This window comes from Lottia gigantea (genome assembly GCF_000327385.1).
Source record: "Lottia gigantea unplaced genomic scaffold LOTGIsca_39, whole genome shotgun sequence".
NCBI lineage: Eukaryota > Metazoa > Mollusca > Gastropoda > Lottiidae > Lottia > Lottia gigantea.
In genome coordinates this window covers 990,478-1,001,628 of record NW_008709333.1, presented here as the reverse complement: position 1 = coordinate 1,001,628, position 11,151 = coordinate 990,478, and the positions used below count along the sequence as shown (strand labels likewise).

Here is an 11,151-nt window from a genome sequence, read left to right as displayed (position 1 = left end):
TAGAATGGTATTAGCTCCCTTGACACATCAAGGGCAGACAACTCGCATAGAAACACTGACCTTGTCATCTGACTGGGATCACATTTCGATTTTTGTCTAATTAATGCTTTCATTCTTCGTTATTTCTGGACAAATTATTTCAAATATGTTTGCACAATGTCTGTAAAAAAAACAGCCAGAAAATCTCACATGGCGTCAAAAGTTAGATAATAAGAGACCAGACCTTCCCCTTCCCAAACCTACCAATAGCCTACATCCATGAACATTCAGATGTAGCAGTCAATCCAAATTAGGGGAGGGGCGCCAGTGCCACAAAATCTTAACCAAAATGAAGTTAAGATCTTTAGACATACATATTGTGGAACAGTATCTGATAGGCTAATAAAATCGATTTTAGACATTGACCAAGTTATTGCGAGAAAACACAGAAAAGTTTTTGATTTTATTAAATAAAAAAAAATCAAGATGAACAGCTCACTTGTAATGTTTTAGACCAAGATGGAGGTTTAGATGAATAATGTGATAACTCAGCTTCCAACTGAGTCACAAATGGCCGAGATAAAACTCTTAGCAATTTTTTCACTTCTGAGAAATCTCCATTTTCAGCTCCTTCTATAGCCTGCTGTGCCATCCAATTTCTTAAAATATATTTTGGATTCGTTTCACTCATAATTTTTCGTCTTTGAAAATCTGAGATTTCTTCAAAAGCAAATCTTTCAACATAAGTTTTAATCCAGTTTTCAAACCACTTATGTTTTTGCAATTTTTTCAAACTCCAAAATTTTTTGGGAATTTTATTACGAGTTAACGCTGCTAAAGTAATTTCTCCCAAATTTCGGAAAGTTATAGTAAAATCTGATTTTTTGTCTTCCATCATTTTTAAAAACATGGCAACCAACTGTTCATCTTCTTCACCAAGATTTTTCTGAAGCCCTAATTTCCGTCTAAAAATCTCCATAAATTTAATCTTATAAATGACAGAAAACTGTTTCATTATTTCACTTAAAGAATTCTGTTTTTCTTCCTTCAATAGCGGTCTCAAGGCTGTTTGTAATTTTTCTAAATTAAAAATGGCTACATCTGGTTGTTTTTCGTAGCAGTATCTCCCTTCGTCATCTGAGGTGTTTGGCACAAAACTAGGTTTATACTCTTCCAGAAATCCAAACGGGCCGTAATCGATCGTTATTGACAACAAGCTGAAATTATCAGTATTACAAACACCATGAGCGAAACCAACACTTTGCCACTGCGCCACTAAACTTGCTGTTTCAGTCACAACATTCCAAAAAAATTCTGTGTATTTTTCATCACTTTGTGAGACAATTGAGTGAAAATGTTCCTGGATTATGAAATCAACCAATTTTTTCAAAAGATCCATTTCACCAGATTTTTCTAAAATTTCCAGAGATCCAAATCGGAACCAAGATGGCGCTAAACGAAGTACCACTGCTGCTTGCTCAATTTGAGGATGTCCATCATAAAACTGATCTCTTACGACTTCATCCTGACTGACAACTATTCCTGCCGCTCGACTTGTTGGGATTCCTGAAAATATAAGTACCATAAATTAACATAATTTGATTGAAATCGTGAAAGGAGATTTTCAAATCACAATCTTAAACTTAATACCACTATGCAAAAAAAAAAAATTCAAAATGGTGCAGGCTATAACTTAACTTAATAATTTGATTGAAATTATGAAAGGAGATTTTCAAATCACAATCTTAACCATAATACAAAAATGAACATAAAAATCTAACTTCTGAGGAAATTCAGCATGATTGGAACTAACAGAAAAAATAGCTCTTATGTTTTTATTATACCTATACCTAGATAATACATGGCTTCACTGCAGAGAAATTCTCGAATGGATGAACGTAAAACAGCTCTACCATCCCCTCTTCTAGAATAGGGAGTTTTACCAGATCCTTTCAGCTGTAACTCCCATCTCTGTCCCTTGGTATTAACATACTCTCCCAACATCACCGCTCGTCCATCCCCCAGCTGCTCGGCCCAGTATCCAAACTGATGCCCCCCATAACGATGGGACAATGGCACTGACCCTTTTACTATCAAAGACCCTGCCACTAAGTCAGTAAACGATTTTTCTGTTGTTACATTTGAGTTTAAGTCCAGAATTGAGTTCAAAACATCAGCTGAAAATGCAACTAGTTTGACAGGTGTCTTAAGAGGTTCTGGGTTGACTTTTGAAAATATTGCCCCTGATACTCTCCTTACAAAATTTCTTTCTTCAGGGTCTATTGGAAATGTGTTGTACAAAAGTTTGGAATTTGGAAATGGCCATTTTGTAAGATCTTCATATTTTGGTGCTTTGCAAAAGTTGATACTTTTCATAAAATCAAAGAAATTTTGAAAAGCATGTGCCCATGATTGATTAAATGAACAGAAAATTAACAGTGTCAAAAGAAAAGTTGACTTTTTCTCAAATATCAGCATTGTTTTGCTTACAGTAGCACATTGTTGCTATTTTTTCTGTCAAAAAGTTTATTTATAGTAATAACACGTGTACTGAATGTTTACATCTGACGTCATATTTGACCTATATTTATTAAAATTAAGCAATCGCTCTTTCAAACCTAAAACGAATAATAATAATAACAAAAAAACCCAAAGACTAATAAGTCCTAAGTCCAAATCAAATGAAATTAAGAGAAAGCCGCTATCTCCAATAGATAAAGCTAGATCATTAGATATTATTGCATAATTTACAACCAAATAATTTCAAATTCTTTTCAAAAACTCTAAATTTGTACGAAACCCTTTAGCTCTACTTTCACTTTTACTTTTTGGGCGAGAATTTACTCTCAAGGTTTGCCTTTGAAAATGTCTGAGGTTCAGAAACAAATGGAAGAAAAATTGAAGACAGAATTAAAAACCACTCATCTGGTAAAAGGCTAACTATTTTCGATTCGTTCCTTCTAACTTTACATAGATTTTTAAATGCATGTAAGATTGTAATTGGCGTCTTTTAACTGCCGACAATCAAACATAACAGCCGAAGACTCATTAACTAATTAATTGATTGACTCATTCCTTGACTAGCCGTCTTTTCTTTAAAACAGTATGAGATTGGCTCTAACTCTGTCTTTTGACAATTTATTGTGTATGATTCCAGAAACTGAGAGATTTATCAGATGGATGTGGTGCCAAGTTTGAAGCTATGATTGTCTCCCCTTTATTTGAGGGTAAACCACTTTTACAAAGACACAGGTTAGTAACCTAAAAACATCAAAGAAATTACAATACTCTGTCAATCAAACATATAACGAAAGTTTGACTTAAGCAAACAGTATCTAAAAATCTGAATGATGTGCACAATGGTGGCATGAACATGTTGATATAAGATTTGAACGACATATAGAAGCGAAGAGCACATATAACAAAACACAATGGAATATAACACACAGGTTGGGCACATAATGTTTCAACATAAAAGGGGTAATAATAAGTGATTAAGAGAGACAATAGATATAAGGGTATATGTTTGCTCGGTACCTCCTCCATGACTTCGCAATGTTTATACCCTTTTATCTATTGTCTCTCTTAATCTCTATATTGTTTCTTGTTGATATATATTTTGTTATGTTTTATTCTCTTCCCATTACATCTGATGACGACACGTGTATATTGTGTTAAAACGTTATGTGCCCAACCTTATTAAAGAAGTGTGTTATATTCCATAATATTATCTTAAATATGTTGATAGTTACCCCAAAAACTGTGACCTTATCCAGTTCCTCAGAGGATGATATCACATCCGTATATCATGAGGAAGAGCCGTGATCATATCACATCCATGTAGCACATGTGAGGAACTCGGTAGAGCCAGAGCTGTGATATTACATCCATATATCACATCTGAGGAACTGGGTAGAGCCAGAGTTGTGATATCACATCCATATATCACATCTGAGGAACTGGTAGAGCCAGAGTTGTGATATCACATCCGTATATCACATCTGAGGAACTGGGTAGAGCCAGAGTTGTGATATCAGATCCGTATATCACATCTGAGGAACTGGGTAGAGCCAGAGTTGTGATATCACATCCATATATCGCATCTAAGAAACTGGGTAGGGCCAGGGCTGTCTGACTTGGTTGTAAGATTTCTCAAAAATTGGCCCAAGAATTTTCCTCAGAATTTGTACCGATTTCTTGAGCAATGCATCCCAAGAATTTTCTGGTATTTGTACCGATTTTTTTAGCAATGGGGCCCAAGAATTTTCCTCAGAATTTGTGGTGATTTCTTGAGCAATTGGGACAAAGAGTGTATTAAGCTTAATTTTTTTTTTACATTTTTTATTCTAGACTAGTAAATTCCACAATTCAAGAAGAAATGAAAATAGTTCACGCCTTTCAAATGAAAACACTGACTCCAGAACAGTGGGAAAAACAACAAAAATGACGTGTAGAGAATAGTTTTTATTCACAGTGTTAACAAGAAAAATAACTAACAAAAAACATACTGAATGTAAAAGAAGAAAAAAACATAAGTATGTACACAGAAAAATGAAAACTTTTCAGAAAGTGATGACACTCACAATATCAGACTGTTTTTAATCTCACCTGTATGTGAAACCATGTGGACTCACTCCACTAATTCATTTGCCATCTCTTCCCATATTAAAACACGAAATTCAACCTTCTACAATTTTTTCCAGAAATCTCGTTGAAAGCTTTCCAATATGTCGAATGAAAGCCTGAACAATTCTCAATGTCACCTAAAAAATTCATTATATGATGACCATGAAAATTTTGAGCTACTAAAATTGAAAGTAGACTACTACCGGTTATACTCATCCGCTAGAGTTTGACACTTCACAAAAGGACTATTTTTAGAATTAGCCTTCTGCCTTTTTAGGTCTCTCATCATCTCATCAAATCTGAAAGATAATGCAATTTCAGACACCAAATTCCAAATCTAGACCAAAAATTACTCAAAAATAGGCATGCAAAAACCCCAAAAGGGAGAGAGAAAGAAGATTTCTAAAAAATCATTTGCATTAAATGTTTTAGTGGAGTGAGTCCATGTGATATTAATACAAGGGAGATAATGAGAACTGTAATGGTCGCTTAATTGACTCATTTTGACATCATGGTCAATGGTCGGGTAATGGAGGTGGTATTTTAACAATTGATAATCATATTGAAAAGTTGTAGGAGGGAGTTTATTGTGGTTGCATATTGAAGGTGGTTGCTTAATAAAGGTGGTCACATGAGCAGGAATCACTGTATGGAAAACATGGGAAGGGATGGTGATGAATAGGGTGAGGAGGGAATGTGAAGAAGGAGTAACCACAACGGATCTGTATTTTGTGGGCTAATAATAAAATGAACAATTTTCTGATCTGTTGGTAGCCAAGATATCTAGACAGTCTAAGATTTGAAGGACATATAGAAGTGAGGAGTACATATCACAAACACAAGACAATATTATAGAATAAAACAAACTTCTAATAAAATCTTAAACACATAACCTTTCAACACAAATTACACGTGTCATCATTAGATGAAATAATGAGACAATAAAACATAACAGAATATATAACTACTAAGAATACTAGGGATCAACAGGGTAAAAAAAAAATAGAGACAATTCATGCTGGATGAACAAAAATAAACAACAATACCAGCATGATACATTTATGTTTAAAGGGACAGGTTCGCCATCCATTTGGCCATTCATACCTTAGTCTCAGATCAGGGTTTTTTAATCTAACTAAGCCAATCAGTAAGTGTTCACAGCTCATCGTTCAAATTTGAGCCTTCAAAATTTTTTGTCTAGAATTTTCCGTGTTTGGAGGTTAGAAAGACAACGCATCTTTTCTTGAGACTCTGTGCCATTATTCACCAAAAATTTATAAAAAATCCAAATACAGTGCATAAAATTCAATCATATTTCTAAAATATCAGAATTTTTTAAATTTTTGTACCAAAAAAAAAGCCAACAAAAAAAGCCAGAGTCAAAATGGCGAGGGCATAACAAAAATATCTAATCCATGGGGCAGGTATATCATATACGGACAGGTTATTATTGAAATTACAGGTGATCATTTGGAAGGATTTAATGTCCTGCTGTAAGTTTTGTACTATTTGATAATATCCAGTTTCATTTAAACAAAAGATAAATGATGGCAAACCTCTGTCAGAGGAATTAAAGAGGATTTTCATTAAATGTCTCAGGGCATGTCTATTTCCCTCTTTTTCTAATTTCAAATTTATAACATTCATCTCATTCCAGTCTATAACATTTTCACTATACAGATAATCCAGGACATCATCAACTTGAATATTTTTCATGATACTATGGTAATTTTTCCTCAATACTTCCTCATGGTAGCTTGGGATTGTACCTCTTGGTTTTACATCATTCTTTTCTGAAAATACACCATGATGATGATAAAAGTTACATCACAAGTTTAATTTGTGAAACAAATTCATTTTCATAAAAAAACAGATTCGAATTTTCATCAAGCCACACCCACATCCCTTCAAGTCACACCCACATTCCTTCAAGTCACACCCACATTCCTTCAAGCCACACCCACATTCCACACCCACAAGTCACATCCAAACTATAGCTAGCAGATTGTGACACCATTAAAATGGGCCACCAATGATCTGAGATTGTGTCCATCTGGCTAGCATGTCCATCTGGCTAGCAGATTATGTCCATCTGGCTAGCAGATTGTGTCCATCTAGCTAGCAGATTGTGTCTATCTAGCTAGCAGATTGTGTCCATCTGGCTAGCAGATTGTGTCCATCTGGCTAGCAGATTGTGTCCATCTGGCTAGCAGATTGTGTCCATCTGGCTAGCAGATTATGTCCATCTGGCTAGCAGATTGTGTCCATCTAGCTAGCAGATTCTGTCTATCTAGCTAGCAGATTGTGTCCATCTGGCTAGCAGATTGTGTCCATCTGGCTAGCAGATTGTGTCCATCTGGCTAGCAGATTGTGTCCATCTAGCTAGCAGATTGTGAGCAACTAGATAGCAGATTTTGACCGGCTAGCTAGCAGACTGTGACCGACTGGCTAGCAAATTGTGACCGACTAGCTAGCAGATTGTGTCCATCTGGCTAGCAGATTGTGTCCATCTGGCTAGCAGATTGTGTCCATCTGGCTAGCAGATTGTGTCCATCTAGCTAGCAGATTGTGAGCAACTAGATAGCAGATTTTGACCGGCTAGCTAGCAGACTGTGACCGACTGGCTAGCAAATTGTGACCGACTAGCTAGCAGATTGTGTCTGACAAGCTAGCAGATTGTGAGCAACTAGATAGCAGATTGTGACCGACTAGATAGCAGATTGTGACCGACTAGATAGCAGATTGGGACCAACTAGAAATCAGATTGGGACCAACTGGCTAGCAAAGTGTGACCGACTAGCTGGCAGATTGGGACCAACTAGATATCAGATTGGGACCAACTGGCTGGCAAATTGTGACCGACTAGATAGCAGATTGGGACCAACTAGAAATCAGATTGGGACCAACTGGCTAGCAAAGTGTGACCGACTAGCTGGCAGATTGGGACCAACTAGATATCAGATTGGGACCAACTGGCTGGCAAATTGTGACCGACTAGCTAGCAGATTGTGACCGACTTGTTTTAGCAGATTGTGACCGAATAGTGTCCAAAATAGATTTATCTTCTCTTTAAATCAGAATTTGAAATGACATTTCTCAGATAAAATGAAGAACTTTATTTTTAAACTCGACCTTTACCCTGACCGTTGTATTTCTATCGCTATGTCTATCTAAGGATTATGTTTTAAAGTCAGTGCAAGGCTAGAGGCTACCTTCCCGGTAGCGTCTAGTCACGGTCTCTTTTGTCTTAAAGATGCATATTATAGTCTAGCCCAGGGGTTTTCAACCTTTTTCGTTCTATTACCCCTTTCAGGATCAATCAATTACAAGCATTACCCTCTTCCCCTTATGAATCTTTACTATTATGTGGTTTTCTCTTATGTTTTCCCTGCAATCCTCTTCATATATTTGAAAATATAGCCCGACTTATAGAACGACTTGAATTATAATTTTCTTACTACTGGCTTGGATGGAATTAGCGATAGTTACGTCATAATCTGGTCAAGTTGTTCTAGAATGACAACAGACCAAACCCCAGATGACTGAAGGGAAATCAGAATAGTGTAAATAGAGGCTATAAGTATCCCCCTGCATATATACAAAGACTAGAACACCTATTTCGTATCTCTTTAAATATCTTGTCCGACCCCTGTCATGATGATCTAGGCTATCACGAAGGCTTACACAGGATCCTATTGATTTGTTAGCCATTTGAGTTGGGAGAAACGAGAGCAGACGCAGGTAAATGTATGACTTTATATAATAATACATAGTTCAATTGAAAGTTGTGGTAGAAAGATTTTGAAAATAAAACCGTTTAGAAAAATACCGGCAAATAAAATTCATTGAACGATGACATAAATGAAAACCAATTTTAATGATATATACAAAAAGTGATAAATCTGTGTTCAAAAGGAGAAAGAATTTAAACATTTTAAGCTTGCACACAATGGATGTTGGTAAGTTGGTCACAGGAAATTTGGTCACCGGAAATATGATCACAGTAATACGGGCACAAGGTATTATGGTCACAGTAATACGGGCACAAGGTATTATGGTCACAGTAATACGGCCACAAGGTATTATGGTCTCAGTAATACGGCCACAGGGTATTATGGTCACAGTAATATGGGCAAAAAATTTCTTGTTCCCGTATTATTGTGACCATAATACCTTGTGCCCGTATCATTGTGACCTTAATACTTTGTGCCCGTATTACTGTGACCATATTTCCGGTGACCAAATTTCCTGTGACCAACTTACCCACATCCATTGTGTGCAAGCTTAAAATGTTACTCTGACTGTATTTCCGATGACAAAATATCCTCTACTTTAAAAAAGTATAACTTTCTGTTATGATTTTAGATATTTGTTGCTGATGTTTGAATAGTTATCAATACAATGAAGGGATTACTCATAACTGTTACATTAGGTAGGTAACTATAGAGATCTTAACAGAGTTTTACATTGGACACCTTGTACCAGGTTGCACGTATGTACATGGACAGCATGTGCATCTGCGCCTGATTGGACCTATTGAAACGGACAGTGCCATTCGGTGTGCAGTAAGTGAATTTTGTCAGAACAGGCAACATAAATATAAAGACAGAGCTCACTGTGTATTCTCAGTGACAAGCTATTGGGAACTTCGTCTTATATAAGATATTGCGAACTTCGTCTTATAGAAGATATTGCGAACCTCGTCTTATAGAAGATATCGGGAACTTCGTCTTATATAAGATATTGCGAACCTCGTCTTATAGAAGATATCGGGAACTTCGTCTTATATAAGATATTGCGAACCTCGTCTTATAGAAGATATCGGGAACTTCGTCTTATAGAAGATATTGCGAACCTCGTCTTATATAAGATATCGGGAACTTCGTCTTATATAAGATATTGCGAACTTCGTCTTATATAAGATATTGCGAACCTCGTCTTATAGAAGATATCGGGAACTTCGTCTTATATAAAATATTGCGAACTTCGTCTTATAGAAGATATTGCGAACTTCGTCTTATATAAGATATTGCGAACTTCGTCTTATAGAAGATATTGCGAACCTCGTGTTATATAAGATATTGCTGCGAACTTCGTCTTATAGAAGATATTGCGAACTTCGTCTTATATAAGATATTGCGAACTTCGTCTTATATAAGATATTGCGAACTTCGTCTTAAAAGATATTGCGAAACTTCGTCTTATAGAAGATATTGCGAACGTCGTCTTAAAAGATATTGCGAAACTTCGTCTTATAGAAGATATTGGAAACTTCGTCTTATAGAAGATATTGCGAACTTCGTCTTATATAAGATATTGGAAACTTCGTCTTATAGAAGATATTGGGAACCTCGTCTTATAGAAGATATTGCGAACGTCGTCTTAAAAGATATTGCGAAACTTCGTCTTATAGAAGATATTGGAAACTTCGTCTTATAGAAGATATTGGGAACTTCGTATAATATAAGATATTGGGAACTTCGTCTTATAGAAGATATTGCGAACTTCGTATAATATAAGATATTGGGAACTTCGTATTATATAAGATATTGCGAACCTCGTCTTAAAAGATATTGCGAAACTTCGTCTTATAGAAGATATTGGAAACTTCGTCTTATAGAAGATATTGCGAACTTCGTATAATATAAGATATTGGGAACTTCGTCTTATAGAAGATATTGCGAACTTCGTATAATATAAGATATTGGGAACTTCGTATTATATAAGATATTGCAAACTTCGTATTATATAAGATATTGCGAACTTCGTATAATATAAGATATTGCGAACCTCGTCTTATAGAAGATATCGGGAACTTCGTCTTATATAAGATATTGCGAACTTCGTCTTATAGAAGATATTGCGAACTTCGTATTATATAAGATATTGCGAACTTCGTATAATATAAGATATTGCGAACCTCGTCTTATAGAAGATATTGCGAACCTCGTCTTATATAAGATATTGCGAACTTCGTATTATATAAGATATTGCGAACTTCGTCTTATAGAAGATATTGGGAACTTCGTCTTATAGAAGATATTGGGAACTTCGTATAATATAAGATATTGGGAACTTCGTATAATATAAGATATTGGGAACTTCGTATAATATAAGATATTGGGAACTTCGTATAATATAAGATATTGCGAACTTCGTCTTATATAAGATATTGCGAACTTCGTCTTATATAAGATATTGCGAACTTCGTATTATATAAGATATTGCGAACTTCGTATTATATAAGATATTGCGAACGTCGTCTTATATAAGATATTGCGAACTTCGTCTTATATAAGATATTGCGAACTTCGTCTTATAGAAGATATTGCGAACTTCGTATTATATAAGATATTGCGAACTTTGTATTATATAAGATATTGCGAACTTCGTATTATATAAGATATTGCGAACTTCGTCTTATATAAGATATTGCGAACTTCGTCTTATAGAAGATATTGCGAACTTCGTATTATATGAGATATTGCGAACTTCGTCTTATATAAGATATTGCGAACTTCGTCTTATATAAGATATTGCGAACTT

At 35.4% G+C, this 11,151-nt stretch overlaps 2 protein-coding genes across 2 annotated transcripts; one reads left to right on the top strand and one right to left on the bottom strand.

Annotated features, from left to right (window-relative positions):
* Nucleotides 1-460: 460 nt before the first annotated feature.
* Nucleotides 461-2,355, bottom strand: LOTGIDRAFT_122035 (hypothetical protein; the record flags this gene model as incomplete). The annotated part of the gene is made up of 2 exons (XM_009059436.1): nucleotides 461-1,545; nucleotides 1,830-2,355. 2 exons carry the CDS (start codon nucleotides 2,353-2,355, stop codon nucleotides 461-463), a joined length of 1,611 nt encoding a protein of 536 aa, XP_009057684.1.
* Nucleotides 2,356-3,136: 781 nt separating this feature from the next.
* Nucleotides 3,137-4,426, top strand: LOTGIDRAFT_122165 (hypothetical protein; the record flags this gene model as incomplete). Its single annotated transcript, XM_009059435.1, has 2 exons — nucleotides 3,137-3,231; nucleotides 4,330-4,426. Coding segments are annotated over 2 exons (192 nt in total), but the record flags the coding sequence as incomplete, so codon positions are not given.
* Between the last annotated feature and the right edge of the window lie 6,725 nt (nucleotides 4,427-11,151).